General features: G+C 44.4%; 1 protein-coding gene across 2 annotated transcripts in view; it reads left to right on the top strand.

The window, feature by feature from the left end:
* stk10 (serine/threonine kinase 10) overlaps nucleotides 1–25,141 on the top strand; it is a 69,970-nt gene that overhangs the window by 29,878 nt on the left and 14,951 nt on the right. For both annotated transcript variants that reach the window (XR_013790600.1, XM_079507714.1), the window contains exons 4-10: nucleotides 1,953–2,102; nucleotides 9,494–9,566; nucleotides 10,852–11,046; nucleotides 11,570–11,651; nucleotides 18,238–18,372; nucleotides 22,121–22,462; nucleotides 23,019–23,441. Coding sequence is in view for 1 of the 2 variants with exons in the window: in XM_079507714.1 (XP_079363840.1) it covers nucleotides 1,953–2,102; nucleotides 9,494–9,566; nucleotides 10,852–11,046; nucleotides 11,570–11,651; nucleotides 18,238–18,372; nucleotides 22,121–22,462; nucleotides 23,019–23,441 (1,400 nt within the window). In the remaining variant the exon portion in view is untranslated. The remainder of the gene's footprint in view (nucleotides 1–1,952; nucleotides 2,103–9,493; nucleotides 9,567–10,851; nucleotides 11,047–11,569; nucleotides 11,652–18,237; nucleotides 18,373–22,120; nucleotides 22,463–23,018; nucleotides 23,442–25,141) is intronic.

Here is a 25,141-nt window from a genome sequence, read left to right as displayed (position 1 = left end):
GTTGTGTCCAGCTCAGCTGTGATTTGTAATGTGTCACGGACATCAGGCAGCAAGGTTCTGGCTTCATATCGCTGGCTTTTGTTTAAAAAGAATCGGAGCTGTCGCTTTGTCACTGCTAGTGTGAACGCAGCATCTCTGTTTTCTAAGTGCCTTTGTGTGTCACAAGTGTAAAGTTTTCAAGGTGTGGCATAAGTGACATTTGCCCTTCAGAAGGAAATTACTTTGTTATGACAGCGTTATCACTCGGCACCATTACATCAGATTTTGGAGAGCTTGTTTCAGGCCAGACATCTGATCACCAGATGATACTGCCCAGCTCCATTTTCCATTTAAAAACGGGTTCCGACACACTATTGAGGGTATGAGGTGTATGCGCGTGACATCATCATCAAACCAGGAAGTTATGCAGGAACGCCTACTGTGTGGCAAATAAATACTTCCTGGCCTCGACAACCCATGCATCCAAACAGAAAAGTCATATCTGATTGCATTAAACAACATTAAACAATGTTAAACTCACTTTGCATGTTGCTTTGCCACTCGATTTGCCACTCGATGTGCCATTCACTTTAAGCATGCGCATACCCTCTATTCATTTTCATCTCGTAATTTAATTCAAATAGTGTCTCAATTAGCCAGGTTTAACACTTGTGAAATACTACTAATAAAAAAATCGAAATCTGGTAATTATTTAAAAATAATCTTAAACAGCGTTATGCTTTGGAATTGGTCAGCTAACATGCCAGACCACTGTTATGGTCCTTTTAAGTACTGGTCTACTCTACACTGAACCGCACCAGCTCAGCTCTTATCATGCTTGTACACTGTAGAAACGCTCTAGGAAGCCGTCACACATGACAGAGTCCCCTCGGTGTGGGAATTCCCCCTGCTGTGTTTTTACTGGCTAATCTGTGTCCTCATACAGCCGCCGATGCTTCGGCTACAGCTAACCAAACATACACAGAGAATAGTACTAGTTAGTGGCTTCTATCTGTCGGCACTTTGCTTTCCTAGGCGTACCGATCAAGAAAAGCGTTTTATGGTGGAGTGCTTTGGAAATCGCGTCCAGCGTGCTCGCATGCAGCATTTATTGATGCTGTTGCTGTGCTCAAACGTCTCATCTGTGTTATTACGAGCACACATAGCCTAGCTGAAAGCAACAGTCAAACGTCAGCTCGTAAATTACCGTGTTGTCAGACAAAGCCAGGTGATATTAATGAGCAACGCTCTTCTTCGAAAGTAAAACATCTTTTATGCTTGGAGGCGCCCAGAGCTGTGGACACGGCCCCGATGAGTGTTGTTAGATGTAGGTGTGTCGGTACTCTCTATCTTGCACACACATGGCTTTTGGCACACCTAAATCTGACACACCCATTATTAATATTTATTACCTGCAGCTGCATTGCTCTAGACAGCATGTCTTGAATCTGCTGTAGTTCTGAACCTGAATTGGTAAACAAACCATTTTGACAGGTGAACACAGCTGAAGGTTATGACGTTTTCTGTTGGCGCGTCTGTGCCAGCATGAAGTTAATTGTACGGGGCTGTCCATGCTGGCACACAAACGTACCCACTACAGCTTATACTAAAACTGTGTTGACCTGTCAAACCTGCCGCTATAGAATTGAATCAATTAACTGGTAATTGAGCATTAAACAAGAGTCTTGTGATCTGTACCAATTATCTAGACATAGTATATTACCGATGTTTCTGAGGGTTTTTTTTAGTCCTCACAGAGTAAATGTTTAACGCTCGTTCCTTTCACTTTCCCTTTTTCATTCACTACTTCTTTTCTCCCCATCTCCACCTGTTCCCTTCCCTTTCCTCTCCCCACGCACCTCCTCCCAACCCACACTCTGGCTCTCCTTCTCCCCCTACTCACCTTATACTGTACTGTATCACCACACCTCTCTCACCAACCTCCTCTCTCTCTGTGCCAACCTCCCGTGCAGAGTTGGACCGCGGGCTGACAGAGCCTCAGATAAAGGTGGTCGGCCGGCAGATGCTGGAGGCACTGGTCTACCTGCACAGCATGAAGATCATCCACAGAGACCTGAAGGCCGGCAACATCCTGCTCACACTGGACGGGGACATGAAACTTGGTATGGTCTCACTTGTCTGTGGGTTGTAGAAAATGTCAGTTCTCTGCTGCAGTGAGCACCTGTTAAATGTCTGTTCAGTGTCATCACGCACGTAGCAGCATAAGCCCTGGTAACCCCCCCCCCCCTCTCTCTCAATTTAATAGTTATGCCAATTCCCCCCACGTAGGCCCTGTCACCACTGCTGACCCCAACTGTTTGGTCTTGGGGAGGGTTTTTACTTTTTAGACGTGTATCATCTGACAGTGAGGAGTTTCTCTGGGGGGGGCATAAAGCATGTGGAGGAACACGCTATCCTTCCCAGTTCCGCTCCCTGCTGAACGGGCCATCTCTGGCTAACGTTTAGGAGTCGCTAGTGCAGTGATGGATATATTCGGCTTTCCACTCGTGAGCGCGGCCAATTGTGTTAATTTGGAATGCCTGGCCAAGCTGGATGCAGCAGTGTAACTGTTGGGCAGGAACATTAGCCCTGCACCACCCGGGCATCCAATTGAGGGTATGCGCGTGACATCATCATCATACCCGAACTTTCTGGCCTTGACAGAACAAACAGAAAAGTCGTACCCGATTGCATTAAACAACGTTAAACTCACTTTGCCACTCACTTTATTCATGAGCATGCTGCATATACCCTCTATTATTATTTATTGATTTTTTAAGATATGTTTTAGGGGCTTTTATGCCTTTATTAATAGTAGACAATAGAGAGAGACAGGAGGAATGGGGAGAGAGACGGGGAGTGACACGCGGCAAAGGCCGTCAGGACCGGGAGTCCCGTCGGCACACCGTCAGGGTGTCTTAGCAGCCTAGGTGCCCAGACGGTTGAGCTAACCGTCCGTGCATACCCTCTATTGATGTACGTTTGTGTGGTCATACAGACAAACATAAGTACAAACGGAAAGCTCGACCTTCAGCCACACTGTAAAAATGGTGCAGGAACCCCGGGAGGCGTAAGTTGATTGGGTGTTGGCCCACGCCCCGCGGCAGCAGCTTTATGTCGTTTGCAGTCCTTTCTCTACGGACAGTGCATGTACCGACTGTTCCACTACTTGATGGTGACCCCAGAGGGTGTCATAATATTTTATTTTTTTTGGCTTTCACCTTTTTTATGGAGGGACAGACAGTAGGCTGACAGGAAATGGGGAGAGAGATGGGGGGATGACATGCAGTAAAGGCCGTCGGGATCAGTAGTCGAGCCTGCGGCACACTGCCAGACTGGATTACCAGCCAAGGTGCCTGGACCGCTGAGCCACGGCCCAGGCCAGAGGGTGTCATCTTAATGATCCTATTTATAGAATCCTAAGAACCAGAATACACGTCTCTCTCTCTGCCCTAGAACACTGATGCACTATACTGATGTGCTCTCACATGCCTTTCCTAGAACATTAGCTCGGCTCTATTTCAACTTCTAACTCTGTTCTGTTACCGGGAAGCTGGAACACAAACAATATAACACTATCACCCACTAAGCTGCATGGATACAGTGCAGAGTGTACACTACCCACATAAGCTCTTAATGCATTTGTTTATTTATCCAAACATGATTATTCATGATTAATTAAATGCATCACCGCCCACTGTGTGGGCAAAAATAACTACTTACTTTATATCTACATACCGTGAATAGACTAGTGTTGCTCTTTGTGCGGTGATCACTTTTATGTGAAAATCACTTTTATGTGAAAATATTAGCTTGTTTTTCCATTTTATTTTTGGAAGGAGATGTGTAGCGTGTCATAATATTATGCATTTATTTGTGTGTCTTGTCACATTTCATTTTGGCCAGAGGCCATCAGCAGAGCCCATCTTATTCTGACTGCTTGACAAATTCTCAGATAAACAGCACATTCTCGTTGCGCGCTGTCAGTTGACTTTGGAGGATGACTCTGTTGTCCCATAGTCTCACATGAATGTTGATGCACGCATTCAAGCACATAATGTGTACACACACACACACACACACACACACACACACGTTTGTATTTCTATACTTATGAGGACATCAATGTTTTAGGATGACAATTTTGTGAATATGTCGCTCTGCGAAGCGCGACACTTTGTGGACATAGTGAGATTGAGCTTGTAGATCTGCTATTTCCCGGTGCATGACACCAGCCCGCAACTAAGTATAAGTCGCGCATACATCCCAGTCCCACCCCAACCCCTAAAGCTAACATCTACTACAGCTAATCCTAATCCCTACCTGAGTCTAAACCTAGCATCTGCTACAGCTAACCCTAACCCCAACCTGAGTCTTTTGCCAAGTGTAAACGTTTTTTTTCTACTAAAGCCTCAATTTATCTTGTGAGATCCTGGGAGATCCAGAACATGGTCCTCACAATGTCCGTTTCTGAATACTTTTGGCCCTCACAAGTATAATGACACACACATAACACACACACCCACACACGCACGCACGAGCACGCACGCCCAGAGTGAGGCCCTCTCCCCCTGTTGAAACCCTGCAGGAAGAGGACCATGTGAGAGCATTGTGTGGGAAAGCTGCATTCTGCACAATTTTCTCCTTTTTCTAATATGATTTATGGCCTATCTGAACACTCTGCCTGAAGACCCCAGCATTCCTGACATTATGTAGCCAAAGGTTTCGGTTGTACTGTAGCCAAGTGGTCAGTATGATTCCTCTTAAAGCGGTGGTTCTCAAACCTTTTCATGTCAAGGACCCCCAGATTAATATGTGTTTGGCCACGGACATCTGAAAGGAGTTTGGGCCAGGGATCCCCATACAAGATTAGTGTAGTTAATGTTTCAAAAATATTCCAAATTCTTCAAATTCTTCGGAAAATAAGTCGATCTACAAACTTAAATTGCAATGCGTTGTGAGCATTGCAAGGCATAGTATATAGGGTTATAGTGTCAAATGATTTTGATGCTATAGCAAACAGTAAGACGCCTGAGGGCGAGAGGGTGTGCACGCATCCGCCTGGGTGACAGACTGCTGGGCGAGCGCTGGTGCTTTGGCATGGGGGGTCAGATCAACATGGAATTAATTCTGTACTGGCCATATATGGAGTGTGTCTTGAGTGTACAGGGTTTGATGAGGGCCCAGGTAGGGCCGGGCCTTAATTTTTGGGCCTGATGAGAACTCTAGTTTCCGCCGGCTGCCGGGCGCGGCTGCAGTAATAACTTTGGGGCAGGCCCGTCTAGAGTTTAAATGGACAGGTATCAGTCAAAAGGGAGACATCGAAGAGGAAGGATGGATGGGGAAGGATCAACATATGGAATGTCAGAACATGTTCTGACATATCCATATATGGAGATTGAAGGGTTTGAGGTTTGAGGTCAGATGTAGAGTTGCTGGCCAAAATTGATGACATCGGGGATCTCCATATATGGGCTTAATTGCGACAGAAGGTCGCATTTACTATGACATCAGGGATCTCCATCCCTGATGATGTCACGTGAGGTCACACAACCTGGGCTTTCCCATGTATGGGGATTTTGAGTGATACACTGACTGACTGACGGACAAAAAATGTACGATTTCATAGTAAATGCGACCTGTGGTTGCAACATTTGCTGGGGACCCCCTGGAACCTCCTCAAGGACCCCTGGGACCCCCCCGTACCCCACTTGAAGAACCACTGTGTAAAAGGATACACTCCCAGCCATGCTGTGCATGCTGACGTGAACCATTGACGTTTCTGTAAGTAGGTTAGTAGCGAGCAATTATAGATCAATATTCCTAATCACTTTAGCTTTTTGCCCAGGCACATTTCCCCCAGCCAATCGTGCTCATTGGGTTTGACCGTTCCTTCCTCTGTCGTGGGGCCTTTCGTTGTGCCTCACATACTTCCCTGGAAGACACCACAGCTAGATATAATCACTGGGAGTTGCCTCTCTCAACTCGTTAAGCCACGACACCGAGTCATTTAACCCATTTAGGCCTGACCTCGAAATTCTAAATCCTCCAGTTTTCTGAAATAAATATTTTCACGGTTTTTCAAAAATAGCAGACCTACAAGCTCGTAGCGCGCCACTCGGTGGCGCGCTACGAGCTTGTAGATCTGCTATTTTTCAATAGCTAAATTACAACATAATGTTTAAAACACCAAAAGGGGTTCCCGCCCAAAATGGGTTAAAGCCCTCCGCAGTTCCACAACTGAGTATTAATTCCAAAACAAGGCAGCAATTAGATGTCATTGACTCCAGTTAAACATATCAGCTCGTACCGCGGAGAGAAAATGATCTGTCTGTGTGTGTCACAGTGGTTCTCGACCGGTTTCACACCAGGACGACCGACCGTCAATTAAATACAGTCATCTGTGATCCTGTTGAGGGGCCACTGGATCATGAAAAATCACACCTGTGTGAACTGAGTGGTGTAAGGTCTTATATAGACTGATCAGCTGTGGTCTGACGTAATGTCTGACGTAATGAAATCACACCCGTGTGAACTGGGTGACCATAGCAACCATGCTCATTTTTTGGTACGAACAGACAGACGTACGGACAGACAGACACGTAAACTAACAAAGCCAGTTGTTGTAGGAGTGGTTTACACCACTCAAAAATACAGTCTGGGGCATAATGACCATTATATGCTTGGAGGTAACTATTCACACTCAAATTTAAATAAAACTGATAGTGGTAGGACTGTTGGTGTAACGTTTCTTTTTTTGTTCTTTGTCAAAGATGAAGTCAAAGAACCGTCCCACACCAAGACCTTAGATCAGTGGTTCTCAAATGGGGTCCGCAGGGTTCCTTGAAGCGGTTCCGAATGGACCCTTACAGGGACTTTTGGTTCCACTTGTGCATTCTCAGAGTTATGGGGGTCCTTGACATGAAACAAAGTCTTAAATGATTGATCCATCACAGTCAAGGCCTCGATGTTAAAAATGACCTGAGGGTTTATGGGTCTGATGCAACACTTGAGCTCTCGGGTGCACTGCAGAAACTTGTACATAAGTTTGTGAGGGTGCCATTCATTAGTCACACAACAAAGGTAAATTGTTCTGCATTCTGCTCCAGGCACTTTCGCTCCGGACCAGAGATTTCAGGTTACAGAGCAAATATGTTTTTTGTTTTTGAGCAATACCGTTGAGGCACATTGCCTGGAGCTGTATCAGCGCATTGTCATTGATTACTTAAGATTTCGTGTACTGCCAGAAAATATTGATTTCTGTCCATTGTTTTGGCTTATGTGGGACAAACTGTCACGCAGAAGAATACCTCAGCACGTTATTGGATGCAGAAAGTGGTTTAATCCATAAGGTAGACGGACAAAATATAACAATAAAAAGGTGATTTCGGTTCACACCATCTTAATGTATTAACTTTCCGGTGGTTGACGATGTTGCCCATATATACTGTACATTCTAATCAGTGTTGTTTTTGGCATCAAATTTCTATTTTAGTTTTAGTCTTAGTCTCTTGAATAGTTTTCACTTAGTTTTAGTCACATTTTAGTCACCTGGAATGTGTTAAGTGTTAGTTTAGTTTTAGTCGACTAAATGTCATGAGATTTTAGTCGACTAAATCTACAGTTGATTTAGTCGACTAAAATGTGTTTTGACAGGCCTTGATGCCGTCATAATGGCTGATTTTACATTTGCTGAAAATAGCCGATCTACAAGCTCACAACGCGTCGCAGCGCGACGCGTTGTGAGCTTGTAGATCGGCTATTTTCAGCATGCAACCAAGTGTAAAATGACTTATACTGGATCTCTTGTCCACTAGTCCCTTCCTAACATTTTAGTCTAGTTTTTATTTGTTGACTAAATTTTCAGTATATTTAGTCTTAGTTTTAGTCATCACACCTTAGTTTTCATTTAGTTTCCATTTAGTTTTTGTCAGTGGAAAAAGGTAGTCGACGAATAATTTTCGTCTTAGTTTTAGTCGACGAAAACAACACTGATTCTAATGATAATGTTCAGGGTGTTTGCAGAGACACTTGAAACATCAACCGATGTGTTGCGTGCGTCATACCATTTAGTGTGTTTTAACAAGAAAATCCTTTCTGCAACATTCCAGACTGTGGCAGTCCAAATCATGTCTGACCGGACGTTCAGGGTCATTTGTACTGCAGGCCACGATACCAGACAGACACAAGTCACTGTAAAACAAGCATGCATGCATGTTGTTTTTGTTTGTTGTTTTGTCTTTGAAATGTTCAGATTGCTCTTCCCTAAGTCCCTAAGGCCAAACCCTGCTGTACTTTGAGTCCAGGAACTGTATCTCATAATATTCTGACATGGAGACATTGCGTCCAGCATGAGCCAACAATATTTCTATGAGCCCAGGGTCGTGTTTGGGAATGGGGAACAGCTTGTTTAGGACAAACACAGAACGTGTGCTATTAATCCAAATGAGTTTGGCTTTGCATCTCTCCTGCAGTGTGATGTCATGACGTCTTTACGAGGTAGAAACATATCTTAGCCTGTCCCCACAACCAGAGAGGTGGGAGGGGGCGGAGGGGTAGGGGTTGGGGGGGACTTTACAAACTCGACTATCAATCAATGTCTCTTACAAAGACATGGAATGTCTTTCAACTCCCTTAACCACATGAACCCTTGCTTCCCTATTATATTCTGGGCATGTCATACACTGACACCACGGCGCGTAAACAGCGCCTCAAACTGTGACTCCGCCCACAAAACGGGGGAAGTTGTGATTTTCGCTCGTTCACTGCAATGCAATTTGCGGCATTTTCAAAACTATTGAGCAGAGTAGCGATTATCAAACGTATTTGCAATGCCATACGTTGAAAGATCTGTTGCCCGTGGACAAGGCGCGCTACCTCCGCAAGTTAGATAGCATCGGCATAGATGTTTGTCCGTATGTGATTAAGGATTGGACCAAGTTGCATTGGCAGCCATAGAAGATTCCGGGGTAAATTCTTACCCCGGATGTGACGTTTTTGGGCGTTCCTGTCTAGCGTGGTGTCAGTGTATAATGTGTGAACTAGGGATGTCCCGATACACTTTTTTCGTTCCCGATCCCGATACCACAATTTCTGTGTTAGCCGGTACCGAATACCGATACCAGTGTTGTGATCTCGTGTTGTGTTTATGGCAGACTCCTCACTCAAATGTGCACTTGCAGTTTGGGCAACTCGAAAGCAAACTCCACATGCCCCAACATTGTATTTACCTGCCATAGTGTCAACCCCTTACCCCTCTGTCGGATCGGTGGTTAGACTGGCATATTCGCCGATACCGATATGACCCGATATGACATAAGGGCCGATACCGATACTTTTCCGATACCTGATACAGTATCAGGACATCTCGAGTGTGAACATAAGCAAACGCTGGAAAAAAAGAGCAGTTCAACACGCTTGTAGATTGGTTACTTTTGCTAGTATGACTTACAACAAAGTACAGGAGGTTTAAGGGGTTAATCCTGTCTTTTTCTACTCTCTTTTTCACATGCAGCTGATTTTGGCGTGTCGGCAAAGAATAACAAAACCTTGCAGAGACGAGATTCTTTCATCGGAACGCCATACTGGTGAGTTGGTCATACATGATGACACACATGGGAATAACGTGGTATGCTGTTTTGTACAAACTGAATTATAGACGTGTGACTAAGAATATACTTCCTGTTTCCTGGAAAAGCACACAAATGAACCTCCCCCATATAGACGCACACAAGAGTTGCGGCTCAATCAGTACAATTTTGAGTTTCTTTTTTTTCTTTTTTGGAGTATTTCCAATTTTCAGTACTTTTACTTCTATCTATTATTACTGATCTATCTTCATCTCAGAGGCAAATATTATACTTTTACTCTTATATCAAGCCCTATAGATATTTCGGCAGTATTTCAGTCAATCTATGATCTTGTAAATCAGATACATTTTGAAAACTTGAAATTGGACCTGCATTTTGTATTCTGGACTTTTACTCGAGTATTTTATATTGCAGTATTGACTATTGATACCTTTACTTGGTCAAATAATGTAGTACTTTTTCCACCACTAGGCTTCAATGCCTCAAACCAGAGTACTCATGCTGAGAAATCCAGTTCCAAGGGTAGACCAGTGTGTGCCTGTGGACCTTGCCCTGTAGGTCATTTCTATGAATATGCCAGTGAACAGTCACCCATTGACCATCCGGAATACCCTCCCAGTACAATGACAGCTTAACCCTGCCCTTTTATGTTGCACAACTCTGAATAGTTTCAAACGCTCCGCAGTCTTTTGTGTACACCTTTCACTGAGCGCACTGATTGAGTAAGTCAACATGAAACTGGGCTTGCACAGTGCAGGCCTAACATGACACCACTTGAGTCAATTTAAGAGTACGGTGTTTGCCAGAGGCGCTTTGCAAATTATCGGCAAACAAAAGTTGACTTGTGAAGCACGCCTGCTATCGACATCAGATCAGTCTATGGTTGTTATCAGCTGGAGATATAGATATTATTCTAATTATCAACTTAAGACAACAATAGACACATACTAAACTCACATTATTATGGCCAGTTGGCCTGTCACTCTTTGTTTGATGTGTTGAAAAGCTGTCAAGTAAACTGTTAAATGTGATTCTGTCTTTCTTGATTTACAATTCCCAAGCTTTAGTGATTGAGTTGTAGGTTCCTCACTATAACTTTAATTAAATAAGTTAGATTTATTTGCAATACTTTCACCTCAAAATTATATGGACACACAATTAATAAAATGCAAGTGCTTTTTAAAATCTGTCACACCTGATCCGAGAACCTGCCTTGAATGAATAGTTTGTTGTTTGTTTAACCTTGGCCTTGGTCTGCTGTGTGTGTGTGTGTGTTGCTCAGGATGGCTCCCGAGGTGGTGATGTGCGAGACGATGAAGGACGCTCCGTACGACTACAAGGCGGACATCTGGTCCTTGGGCATCACGCTGATCGAGATGGCCCAGATCGAGCCTCCACACCACGAGCTCAACCCCATGAGGGTGCTGCTGAAGATAGCCAAGTCCGACCCCCCCAGCCTCGAGCAGCCACACAAATGGTGAGAGCTGTTTGTTTGTTTGTTTCTTTTTTTTCATTTGTTTTTTCAGCCTGAATGAAGCATAGTTATGGTTGCATATTGCATCGTCAAATGTGTCATTTAAGAGAGAGTTCTTGTGCGCGTGCACTCGGCTGTGCACCAGACAGAGTCATTATCTCCTCTTCCAGCCCTGCATTGCACTCCCTGGCTGTTCCAAAACCTATAGCCACAGCTCACCAGCCAGACAGGCCTTTTAACGGGCGCTAAGCTGTGGCTTTTCCAATCACTTTTATCATAAACATTTTACGAGGTCCTGAGTGTCCCGGGCCGTCTCAATTTATGGCGGAGCTAAACGCTGAATGCAGAGCTCTCTATTTACCGGGGCGACTGTACAGCACCGACGCAGCATTCCTGGAAGTGTTTGCCGTGTCAGGAGTTATCTGAAAGCAAGCCGCCTGACACCCGCTGCCTTCGTCTCTCACCACCCCCTCCCCTCCCCTCCCCGTCGGTTTGATTAATGCCTCTTCCCTGTGTTTACTTTCAGGTCGCGGGACTTTAAAGATTTCCTGAAGAAGTCTCTGGATAAGAACCCAGAAACCCGGCCATCTGCAGCTCAGCTCTTGGAGGTACTGTACCTACTACTACCCACACACACACACACTGAGCAGCAGCTATAACTCAGCAAATATTGTACGACTCAGCGCTTTGTTGAATGGTGTGCCATCGGTTCTCATTGTCCTTATCTCAGACTGACACACGTGCGTGCGTGCGTGCGTGCGTGCGTGCGTGCGTGCGTGCGTGCGTGCGTGCGTGCGTGTGCCCACGCCTTTATCACCAGTAAATCCTCTATTTTAAGCCATGCATTCACTATTTGAGAATGGGGAAATGTGTGGTGCCATGCAGAGGGCTTTGGCGTGTGCGAGAGACAGACAGAGAGAGAGAGAGAGAGAGAGAGGAAGAGGCGATTGGAAGTGAAAGAGGCGATTGGAAGTGAAAGAAAGGGCTAGGGCAGTTACGACAAAGAGGAACAGATTTATCACAAATTGCTAAATGTTTAAATGACAGGAAGGGCAATGAAAATGGTGGAAAGGGCATACGGGAATGAAAAGTGAACTGGGTGTGTATGAGAGAGAATTAAAATTCAAGAGCCACAGTTTCCTGTCTGAACCCCACAGCTGAGGGAATGCCGGCTATTTACATTCCTCTTCCTCAGCCAATGGCATGTCTGGAAACCCCGAACACGGCCACCCCTGGCCAATTAGGAGGGGCGAGGTGAATATCCTAAGCCCTGAGACCTTCTGGGAATTCTGTGTGTGCGCTCCAGTGGGATAGATAGAGAGAGAGAGAGAGAGGCGCGGTTCGTTTCGGAGGGTTTTCAGATGGTTATCGCACCCCCGCCGTAACTTGTCACGCCCGTCTGATGGGCTGTTTAGAATAGATGGCTTCACCACACGAGTCACGACTGAGCTGCAAATGTGTCCCGCTGACTCTGGGCCGCCACCGTGCAGCGTTCAACCGCCGTTGGTGTGGCTATCAAAGGCCATTGTTTCACCACCACAGTTGAGGATTTCTTTTTTTTCTTTTTTATAATTATTTTATTTGGAAAAAGCAGTACAAAAACACTATTTCTATGCATACATAGGACACAAGTGCAGTTCCCAGGATTTTTTTTTTCACCTCTCTTCCCTCCCTCCCCCCTCCAAGTGACTCCATCTCCAGTGTCTCTGTGTCCTTGTTTTCTTCAGGACTACATATGGCATCAGGTCAACACTTAACAGGGGCAAAGGGCAATATCGCTTCAGAGTGTACATTTCAGAAGGAGAAAAAGAAAGAGTGGGCAGACAAAAAAAAAAGACAGACAAAAGAAAAAGACGACAAAAAAAAACAACAATCAAGAAACGAAAGTATTTACAATATTGCTGAGGGGGACAAAAACAAAACAGCTTTGGACTTCGACCATGAGAAGAGGAAGGGTGTCTTAAACATTTTCTACAAAGATCATAAAGCAGGCTATTAGGACCAGTGAGATCACACAAAGTCAGCTCTCAGAGGGGCAATGTACAGTTGAGGATTTCTAACCTTGAAACATGAAGATGCCTTCAGCACCTTCCAAGTCAGTAGTCAGAGAAATATGTATGATTCCAGTGAACTGCCAGAACCCTCCCAATGTTGGGAAAACGGTTGTAGTACAAGTATAGACGTGGTCCTATCGTGGCTAATCCACAATCAGCACTGTAGGTGGATGTTGTGCATTATGTAGTGTCTGTTACTGTTACAGAGGAGGAAAGGACTAAAGATGGCCAGATACAAGTGTAGTTGCCGCTAGGTTCATACAATTGAATCCAATTCAAAGGGCTTTATTGGCATGAGAAAACATACATTTACATTGCCAAAGCAAAAAGTGGAACAATACAATCAAGACAAAATGTATGTACAATTGAAAGTCAGAATCTCCAATAAATCAATTTCTATGTACCAAGATCACTCGATGCAGGAATACACACAATGATTAGTCTTTAGGGTGGTTGTGTTCCACTTGATATCCTTCTCCTATGTAGTGTCTGAGTTTAAGATGAAGTGATGCACGAGAACCAGATAAAAGTCTTCGTCATGAACATATTCTCAAGAGATCTCCCTCAAATGGAAGAACTGCATGTGGTTCAGTCACTCTCACTTACTTTCTCTCTCCTCTTGTTCTTTATTATACTCTCCCTCTCTCTCTCGCTCTCTCTCTCTCTCTCTTTCATCTCTCCCTATCCGTAAGAGGAGGAAATGACAAAAGAAAACCACATAAAAGTCTTCGTCGTCAAAATATTTTCAAGAGATCACTGTCAAACGTGCCCTGGAAGCACTGCTTCCATGTGATGCGTGCAACCCGCCCTCTCTCTCTCTCTCTCTCTTTCTCTCTCTCTCTCTCTCTTGCTCACTGTATGGAATGTTGTATACACAGTGACATGATACACTATCAGTCACCGTGGCTGGCAGGAGACCATCTGGCCACTGGGGACTCTTACTCTGCACATAGATACTTCTCTCATGGGACTCTTACTTTGTACATAGATACTTCTCTCATGGGCTTTGTCTCGAGATATGGAGTTTCATGGAGAAAAAAACATTATTATAATCCAAAAAAGTAATTCTCTGGATTTAATATTAATTACTTTTAAATTGCAGTGCCATTAAGGCTCATTTCCTCCTAAATAAGGCATTACTGTTATAATATCCGGATTGGTTTTCTTTTTCTTTATTTCTGTGGACACGGCCAACAGCTCATTACAATTACAAACACTGAATCTGACTTCATCACTGCCCACTTGAGACTTTCACCAAAGCACTTCTATCTCTGCCCATTTGTCTCCAAATGGAAATGGTGATCTTTTTAAACACTTAAGAAAATCTGCTTCACAACAACAATGCTACTATAATATCTGCAGAAATCGATTTCAGTTTTTAGTTTTTAACATTCATGGATTACATAGATGATCAAGATGTTCCATATTCCCTGACTGTACATTTCCAGGTCATTTTTTTAGAGAGACAGAGAGAGACTATTCAATATAAAGTCAGTGTGATGGCAGGTACATGGTCCATTCTGTTTGTATTCAGCCTTTAGCCAGCGATACCTGCAGCTTACATTGAGAAACTGAAAATACACATGCAAGACATCCTCGCACACTTGAACCACACCAGGTGGCTAATAGACTCTACGCCCTGGAGGAGTAAGGATGACTCTTTAAATACAAAATGAACAAAGTGAAAAGTACCTGCATCTAGAGACGGTTCACAGTTCTAGAGTGTTTATGGAGGAGAACCGATGATTTTGGTCATCTCCACCACAGTGCCGTCTGCACCCTCCACTGCTCCTCCGGTCTCCATATGGTTCCTATTTGAACCATTTCACGCCCTGACGCCAGTCAAGCCGTCCACGTAAGAGTCCAAACGGCCCGGTCGGTCCATTGCACTGGGAAACATCAAACAATCAGGCCTAAGCTCTGCTGAGCCGTGTCTAAGATCCAAAATGTCTGCAAAAACAACACCGCTAAGGCCCCGTCTGGGCTGTCGTGTTACACCGTCAGCCCTTTCCCACCCTGCTTTGATTCCTTCCAGTGAGAAATGGGGCTTTGGTCTGAGCAGGGGTGGGTGGTCTGGGTTCAGTGGTCAGCAATGTGAAGCTACAGTTTGATATATAAGCTACTGGAGTATGTTTAAAGATGGTACTGCAGAGTTTGTGTGAAGGGAGGGTGGCTGCCAACTGTTAAGATGCTAACTCTAGCTAATACTATACACTGTGCTTTGGCCAACCTTATTATTCCATGCACTTTTTAGCCCCTCCTATGTCCAGCTTTGTGTGTTTGTGTGTGTACCCCATAGCGATAATTTGATTGGCTGAGTACCCCATAGTGATGATTTGATTGGCTGAGCACCCCATAGCGATAATTTGATTGGGGTGTGATTTTTAACAGGCAGCATTTCACTGCCTGAGTGCCTGTTGCTACTTGCTTTATTGTGGTGCACCGTGCATGGTATGCCATTGTAGATGTAGACAGTAAGTACAGTATGTTACTTGAGTACTGTACTGTACTTGAGTATTTACATTTTTGGAGACTTTACTGTATGACTTTTCACTCTACTTCTACATTTCAAAGACAGATATTGCACTTTTGACTCTACTACCTTTCTAAGAATGTAAAACTAATTGCATTAAGCCGCATTTAAAATAGTGAAAATAGCAGACGTGTCAAGAGGCAACATGTGAGCTTGTAGGGCTGCTATTTTCATTATTAATATTTTGTGAAAATGTCTAGAACTACTTTTCTATATAGCAATGCATTGATATTACAAAGATGTAATATGTACTTTTGAATATTTTTTTAAAGCACACACTTTTGAATAGTTACTATTTTTAAGTACTCCAATACTTTTAACTCTTAATCTACTTTTACTTGAGTAATATTTGATCTATACTTTGCCTCAACTACCGGGGCTGAGTACTTTGTCCTCCACTGAGGGTATGACAGTAAATCACCTTGAACCTTGCACCTACTGTACTATTACTAGCAACTATGATGAAGACAAGATCACAGATTAGTCTGAGTCACCCCAAGGCCCTCTGTTGTTGTGTCTCGAAGTCTTGAAGCTGGTCTCCTTTAGTCCGTGAGAGAGCACTCAGGAAGTGGTGCTGTGCTGTGCTGTTTGGGGAGGCTCAATCATTTCAGCTGAATGCCCCCGTCAGTAAATTACCTTGGAACTGTAGATCATTGGCATTAAGTCTCAAGGTTGTGGGTTCACTCTTACCTCCCAAGGTAAGCTAAAACGCACTGTATGGTCTATGGTCTCAAAGCCTATTACTGTGTGCATCTGAAAAATACCATGGGGCTACAGTATATAGTACTAGTGTATACCGTTGAGCTTTGCTGTTTTCCTCTCTCTCTGTCGTATTACGTCAATGAGAGACCTGGGGGTGGTTTGAATTTGAAATAAGGTTTCTCTGGTGGAATGTACCTTTATGAATGTCTATAGTTGTTGTTATTTACTCAGTAAAACTGACTTTTACATTGTGCAATTTGGTCATTTTGCGACCAATTGCATGACATGATGAGCATGGCCTTTTACAAGTACAACCCACGTTTGTTAAAAACCCATCTAAGCCTCTGCAGTGGCTTAGTAGTGGTTTAGGCACATTTACCTGACTCATTGTTAGGTATAAATGACTGTTGTTTGTCACTGGAGAAGTTAAAAGCTTAGAGCTAATATGGTCCTCATGGACAGGACCCAGCAGAAGGTTGTACTTGGCGTTGGGGTTTTGTTAAAAACCCATCTAAGCCTCTGTTGCGCAGTGGCTTAGTAGTGGTTTAGGCACATTTACCTGACTCATTGTTAGGTATAAATGACCGTTGTTTGTCACTGGAGAAGTTAAAAGCTTAGAGCTAATATGGTCCTCATGGACAGGACCCAGCAGAAGTGTATGCACGCACGCACGCACACGCACACGCACACGCACACGCACACGCACACACACAGCTTCATCCCCTTTCATGGCCTCCCCCTTTACCAGCTGTGGCAATTAAATTACACCATAGTGAAAATCAGCTAAATAATAGATAAGTCCTTTATCTCTGCTGCACTCGCCTTTTCATTTAGCCTTTATCCCCAGCACGCCTGCCTCTTCACTGCCTCGTTTGTCCCACCTCTTTGCCTTGTGTACACGCATGTATTCAAGCTCATCTGCCAATTTTCCATTATGTTTCTGATGTCAGTTTGTTAGATGTTAGACATTGTGTCTTTGGTTTGACGTTCGTTCACGTGAACATTTGTTTTTCTGACCAACCTATGCTTGTTCAAGCATATTTCAGAGCTGCCAGGTGGTGGATAAAGATTCTACCACATTGAAAGTCTCCTTGCTTGTTGTCTTTCAGTCTCTCTCTCTTCCTCTCTCACAGTAGCAGTTGGTCCATTGTCATGACCCGAAGCTATGTGCATGACTGCGGCAGTTTATTTTCTTTCTTTCTAACTGTGCGTGCGTGCACTCTCCCGTTGTCATATCTGAACATGTCTTAAACCTCCCTCCCACAGTTTGTGGTGATTGTTCATTTATCATTTCAGTACAGGTTAAATGGTCTCATTAAACTAAAGTAAAGCCTTCGTGGTGATGGTTTGACTTTTCCCCTCCCTCAAGCACAAGCTATTGTATGCATGAAATGAATGAATGAATAGACCCTGACATTGAAATGGATCATGGTGATCCCAGTCAGACTCAATCTTTGTTGTTGTCAGCATGCAGCAGCCAGCTAGCAACTGGTTGTACTCTACAGTATGTGGTCGTTTTGGCATGTTTATCCTGTGGTTGCATGCATTGCAGCCTCTTTACCCATGTTTACCTGTAAATATTATGTTCTGTACCGGATGGCATACATTGAAAAGGGAGGATAGAGGGAGAGAGAGAGAGAGAGGGGTGAAAGCGAGTCAAAGTGGAGACACTATTGTTTGTTTACTTCAGAGCAGGGTTGAGGAAACGGAGAGCTTCAGCAATGTGTCTGATTAAGATTCATAACATGCATTTGTCGTCCATTAGGACGATGGTTTTGGGGGTTCCATTCCATGGTCAATGTAGGGGTCTGTGACTGCTGTATTAGGACACCACAACACCACCACAAATACCATTTAAGTCACCATACTGTATTTTCTACTAACTATAGTGACTTCTGTTTACAGCACCCCTTTGTGAGCTCGGTAACGACCAACCGGCCGCTGCGGGAGCTGGTGGCAGAGGCCAAGGCTGAGGTCATGGAGGAAATAGAAGACAATAGAGAGGAAGGCGAGGAGGATGACACCGCAGAACTCACCGTGGTACGTCACCCCCCCCCCCCCCCCCCTTCTCCTTACTCCCCTTTCCATTCTTTCTTTGTTCGTTTGTAATCTTATTGTTTGTTGTTTATTTGGAAAGTGTGCCGTCCATTCCTGTAATGCTTGGCGATTGATTCCTGTAAAGCTTGGCGATTGAGCTCTGTCAATCGGCAGAGGTCAATCTCTGTGTAAAATGATCAGAAGTTCAATGTTTCCCCCTGTTTTTTTGTTTTTTTTAGGGGCGCTAGCCCCTCCTATATTCATCTATTAGTGTAGATTTTCGTCTTACACAAACATTAAATTCCCATTGACAATGAATGGAGAATGTACGTCATATATGGACGAGCAAATCGACATGTTACGATGATAAGAGCGCCCCTCACTTCACACGGGTGTGATCTTTTTTTGTATTGCTTTTCCCCATAGATGTCATACAGTGGTGTGTCATAATTAATATTTAAGGCAGCTAGCTACAGTATAGGCATTCTGTTTTGTTATCTAATTGCATGAAGTTGTACTTCTACGGAGAAAATGCTAAACTAATAGCAGGCTGCCATAGCAATAGTCTAGACTGAAGTAAAGTGTGATTTTTCCCTATCTACATTCTACTATGCTGGCGACATGGATGTTGAATCCTCCTGCATGGGGATTCTTCTACTAATTCAGCCAAGGATTCACATGATGAACGAAATACATTGTGGGCACCCGTCCCACTAGCCTGTCCCATTTTGGGATGGGTTTGTGGTCATTCTTACACACATACTGGTGGTTAATGGTGCTCAGCCAAACTGCGTCAGATGGCTCACAACTCTTGCACGAGGCTCCACAATGTATATATTTGTTTTCGATCCCCATTGGGATCTCCACCCCGGTATGATTTTTAGGGTGAAGAACCATGCTTTGAGACCCAATATCCTATATTATTATGTCATCAGTTGACATGCTTTCTCATTTTACTCTTGTCCTGTCTCATACTTGAGGGTCACTCTCCGAGGTCTGAAGTTGTCTTTGTGTGTGGTCTGAGGTTTCGTAGGGTTCACTGGTCTTGGTAGACCTGGGAGTTTGTCTTTTAAGCTTTAGTATAAAATAATGCCTTTTAGCTAAAAATAGAAAAGATGCTTTCCTGGTCTTAACCCATTTTGACCTGAGATCAGATTCTAAAAATGTCTTCTACATCCTGACAGTTTTCTGAAAAAGCTATTTTTCTATGTCAGTCGTTCTTCGATTTTTCAAAAATAGCAGACCTACAAGCTCGTAGCGCGCCACTCGGTGGCGCGCTATGAGCTTGTAGATCTGCTATTTTTCAATAGCTAAAGCATAACATAATGCTAACACCAAAAGGGGTTCCCGCCCAAAATGGGTTAACGTTAAACTCTACAACCCGCAGAACGATGTGAGGGACACGTGCACACAAACACGCGCTTCCTACGACCAAAAACCTCAACTTGTCCTTTCTTTTGAAGTCCTCGTTGACCTTCGCGGAGTGCTCGCCGTCTCTTGTAAACACGGCCTTCCGGTGGTGTCCTTGAATTAAGGTCCACGGCCCTGCATGCAGCGTTCTGCCTGCCAAGAAGGACCGACGGTTCCCTCGAGCATTTAATGGTGGGCACTTGATTAGAAAGTGACGCAGTATCGGTGTGCCCGTAACCACAAACAAAGGACAGAGACCGGAACACAGCCATTCAGTAGCACAGCTAAATATAGGCGCTACTCTGGGTCCAACTGCACCGTCAAATCCTGAGTGTACTTGGAGTGTACAAAAGGTCCATTTTGTACACTCTCAGAGTTGACGGTATGCTTTTCACTGTGTAATAATAATATAGAATAAATAATATAGAAAACACTCTCACCTCCCAGCCTGTGACTGAGTGAGTTATTTAGACAGGGTCCTGCCATGGTTTACTGAATGTAAAACAACATACATTATGCTGCTGGCCCGACGCCAATCTCGACCTGAAAAATTATTTTGGTAAGTGGAAATGTTGTTTGTGAGGAATGTGTTAAGTAGGGAAAAGATTTGAGTCCTCGCACAACTCCAATATATTTCTAATAGATCAATATTTCAAAAGTAGACCTGTGATGTTGTAAAGTCCTAGGGCATAAAACATTTTTTTTTACCAACTTCCTCACTACTGTTGAACAGGATTCATAATTTCACCATCAAATTAAATCTGTTAGTCGCCAGATTATTCCAATCCTCACATTAACATTTCCAGGTGAAAGAAAGAGCCCTCCCAATCATTTTCTAATGGGTGATTATGCTTTTACGGCCTTGCTAAATTATGGTTCTGATGATCCCCCAGGCTGTTAAAGGCCACATTCATATTCATGCTGCGTTCCAACTTCCTCTGTCTAGACGAGGCGTTCCGCTGTGTCTCACAATCTTCACTTTATAGTTTACATTTTCGTGATCGGCAAACGGAGAAGGTTTTGCAGTACACTTTTGCTTCGCCGTTTGAATCTCATCTCTTTCACTCTCCCATCTTGTCTCCCAGAGGACAAGTGCCAAAGCTCTCAAATGCACACAGACACGCAGAGACACACGCAGGGTAGCTAGTCGTAAACAGCCCTAAAGGTCTTGGACCTCAGCCAGGGTGAGTTAAGACATGCAGTTCCTCCCTAGCAATCCATCATATACAGCCAGACAGTGGTGTTTTATAGAGGGCCCATCATAAAGATGTGATGACATTGACTCCATGCTTTAGAGGGCCCATCATAAAGATGTGATGACATTGACTCCATGCTAGGGAAGACAGCAGCGAGATAATTCAAGAGGCAGAATTGCCAGTCGGACGGCTGTAAAATGATCATGCAATTATTTTGAAGTGCCATTCTGTTCTTCAAGAGCTTTAAAACCTACTTCAGCGTTAAGCGTTTGAAGGGATTGTTTAAGACGTAAACAGTTGAGTTTATGGGTAAGTCGGACCTCTAATTTAACGTCAATGTTGACCCTCACAGATGGTCCTCTAACCCACCAGTACACATACTGCTTCTGGAAATACCAAGCTAGTCACCATTCCTACATATTGTGAGCCATCATTTTAAGTGCCCTTCCACTTCGGTAATTATCAGAGCTAATTATGACCTGTTTGATAACCATACCAAGCCAGGTACAAGCAGAGAGGATTCCAACAGTGGTTGGAACTGAACAGGAATGGCTGCATTCCTGCCAAACCAAAAGGTCACTGGTCCCTCGTGGTACTAGTGTGAAGCTCAGGGGACTTTGGCCATTAGCTTTTGGGCATACTAAAAACATTAGCACCTTCGGACAAGACCAATAGCATAGATGCTAACATGGAGGCTTTCAGTAGCTGTTTTCTTTGACTTTTACATCTTTATTGTCTCCACCAGGCCAAAGGCGTGGCAGAGACTATGCTTTTCACCCTGTCTGTCCGTCCTGTGCTCACACGCCCTGGATGCCAGAGCAGAACCTCTGCTCCACATCTTTCTGATCTGCCTGTTATTGCGCCACCAGGAAGCCGATTTTTGCTACACATTTTTTATATCACTCCTACAGATTTTGTCCAAACATCATGCAAATCGGTACACAGCATCTCTATAGTCATGTGATCAAGACGGATCTGTCAGATTTTTCATATTCTATTCCGATTGAAGCTTAGATTGGCTTCCAAAGTTTGCACGGTTGGTTCGTTTTGAACAAAAATGCTTATTACCATTGTGGTCCTTCTCATATTTGTGCATGACAATGATGCCCTTTCTTTCTCTTTTGTCCTTGTGAATCTCATTTCAGTCACCGGGCAAGGAGCCATGCCAGACCAGTCAAACCAGTATGGAAGGAGAGCCCCCGAGCCCCACCATGCCCTCACCCACCACGGCCACCCCGATCCCCAGGGAGGAGGCCCGTCCCAGCACCCCAGTGGATCGGCACCTGGACAAAGGTGTGGTGGTGGTCCCGATTCCCACTCCCCGCCTGAAGCCCCCCCAGGACGACCAGGAGGAAGAGCTGGTGGACAAGCTCGCCGACGAGGTCATGGACTCGGACAAGCCGGAGAGCGAGGCGTCTACCAAGACCTCGAGCACAGACTCTGGCATCGAGGATGGGAAGAGCAGTCCCAGCTCGGAGGAGGAGAAGGTTCAACTTGTTTCCCTTTCTTCTGACTGCAACACACTATTGGACAATTTTCACACGGCACACGTCTTAGCATTTATGTCATATTCATAGGGGTGGTGTTTCCCACGCCTCCAAGTATAATATTGGGGAAAGATCTTCGCTTTTATTCATTTGGTGACAGCAGTATATGGTATGTGTATGTCCCAACAATGATTTTAGTTTATAATAAATCAAATATCCAAAAATCTTAGACGAATACAGTAATTTTAATTCAGAGCTAATTTTAGAGCTTAGGCAATTAGCACCGGGTGAAAAATGGTTTACAAAATCGTAAATTTTTGAGTTAAAAAGGGTTAAAGTAGCTATAATCAATATGTCAAAATTGACACAATTGGAAAACATGATTTTTGTTAGTCTCTGTGACACATCTAGGGGCCAGAGTTTCTTAGAAGCTTTGTCATTGGTCAAAAAAAAAGAAAAAGCCTGCGGAAATGACTAACCAATCAGGAAGTAGACAGGCAAATCGAAAAGATATTGCTTATAGCAGCTTTAATCGTTTTTGAATTCAACCCCTAAGGTGGTGGACACGCCGGAGACGGAACAGCCGCCGTCGCTGGCCCAGCCCGAGGAGCTCTCAGAGGAGAGCGTGGACATCATCATGGAACCAGCGGAACCAGAAGTCCCCAAAGTCCTGGTGTCCGAGGAGGACACCGGTCCCGCCGTGGACGTCGAGCTAACGGCTCCCCCTACCTTCACCACCATCACCCCCGTCACCCCGAGCCCCACTCCCACCCCGGTACCGGCACCTCGCTCTGGGCTGAACGGCACCCTTAGAAATGGTCCCGAGCGGGCGTCCATAGGATCCAACGCGGAGTGGATGACGCCACCCCGCAGCAACGGGAGGATGTCCAGCCATCGCTACTCGGACGCTGGGAGCCTGGTGTCGGAGAGTTTGGACATGTCGGTGCACAGCAGGAGCACCATCTCACTCTCTGTCAAGGTACTGCACTCACACACACACACACACACACACACACACACCGAAATGCACACTAAATACTGTATGTCCTGCGCACATTCATCTATGTGGCATGTGCCTTGTCAAATCTTGAGTGTAAAATGTCAAAATGGACCTGGTCTCTTTTTTGCACTCTGTAGATGTGACACTCTCTGTGGATTCTGATGTGCGTGCATCAGCAATATCTTGCTGACAGAGTTTGACTAATGACGGTCATATCAAACCAGCTTATAATCATTATGTCCTCTTGCCTTTTATTTGGAGAACCATATAGATAAACAGGATAGGACACACAGACTGATGATATAGATAAGTAAACTCATGAGTATGCAATAAAAGCCAGTTGTGATGGGTTTTCCCTTTTTATTAAGCCCACTTTTTTCAGCTGTGCAGTGCTCTGTACCAGTACTGCTGGTGCGTGTCAAACTTAACCTGTCAGTTTGAACATTAACACTTACTGTACCACCCTCAAACTAGAGGCTTGTGACTGTGAGTGGACGTATTCCACTGTGGTCACTCCACTGTGGTTAGTTTTTTTGTCAACTCTATTTTGGGGGTAAATATGTACATAAGCCACAGAACAGCCCCTTGACCAAATGGGCGGGGGCGTAGCACTAGGTGTTAGAAGTGTGACGCTGACCCACGGTAGCTGGATAACAGGCTGGTGGGCCCCCTCCTTGGAAAACGGACGATGTGTGTCCGTGGAGACTGTATAGCGTGTTGTGTTTTAGACTGTGGGTGTGTACTCTCTCTTAAACAGAGTGTAGCCTGTCTTCCATTAAGCATGACTCTCACATAACGCCCTGAACGGGAGGGGTGGGGTCAGGGAATGAAACTAGCTGAGGCTCTTCTCAAAATGTGGAGCTGTTATTCATTTAGTCGAGCTGCATTGAGGAAATGTATTTGAAAGCATTTATAATAAATAACGGCAATGATAATAAACTTTTCTAACTTTTCGCAGCAAGGTTATAAAGTGCTTTACAACAAGATAAAAAATTACAGCAGCATAACACTAGAGCTAAATGTTATAGCACGCACGCATGCACGCACGCACGCACGCACGCACGCACACTCACAAAATAGCAGAGTACTCAATACGCTGACCAAACCAGATTGCCAGTATCATCCTCTTGAAATTTATTCTGAAACTTCTATTCTGAATCAGGCAATATGAAGGTTTCATAGCAACAAAAACCCATGAGTATCACAGTGGGATAATTTAACAAGCAGAGACAGAGAGAGAGAGGATGGAGATGGAGAGAAGTGAGTCTATTTTATTGTCGGATACCAAGCCCTCTGAAGCAAAATATGCAACATTTTCCATTCATTAAGACCAATGGTGACCTTTGTGTGGGTGCTATTCACTATTCAGCGCTGTGAATGGAAGCTTCTATACAGCCCATTGTGACCACAGCGCTTCTGGATGGTTATGGACAGACCATGATTGGAATCCTGTTGACTGTGTGTGTGTGTGTGTGTGTGTGTGTGTGTGTGTGTGTGTGTACAGTTGTCTGTTTGCGATATGCAAGTTCTTCCAGAACACATTATTCAGCAGGCCGTTTAGACAGCGTTGAATGGACTGCCTGTGTTTGTGGTTTAGGACAGAGATAGACTTTCTGTGTGCACTCACGCGCGCGCACGCGCGCGCACACACACACACACAGTCACACACACAGGCACAC

The sequence above is a fragment of the Electrona antarctica genome, assembly GCF_951216825.1.
Source record: "Electrona antarctica genome assembly, chromosome: 8".
NCBI classification, from domain to species: domain Eukaryota; kingdom Metazoa; phylum Chordata; class Actinopteri; order Myctophiformes; family Myctophidae; genus Electrona; species Electrona antarctica.
Note: the sequence above shows the minus strand (reverse complement) of the source record. Positions and strands in the feature narration are given on the sequence as shown.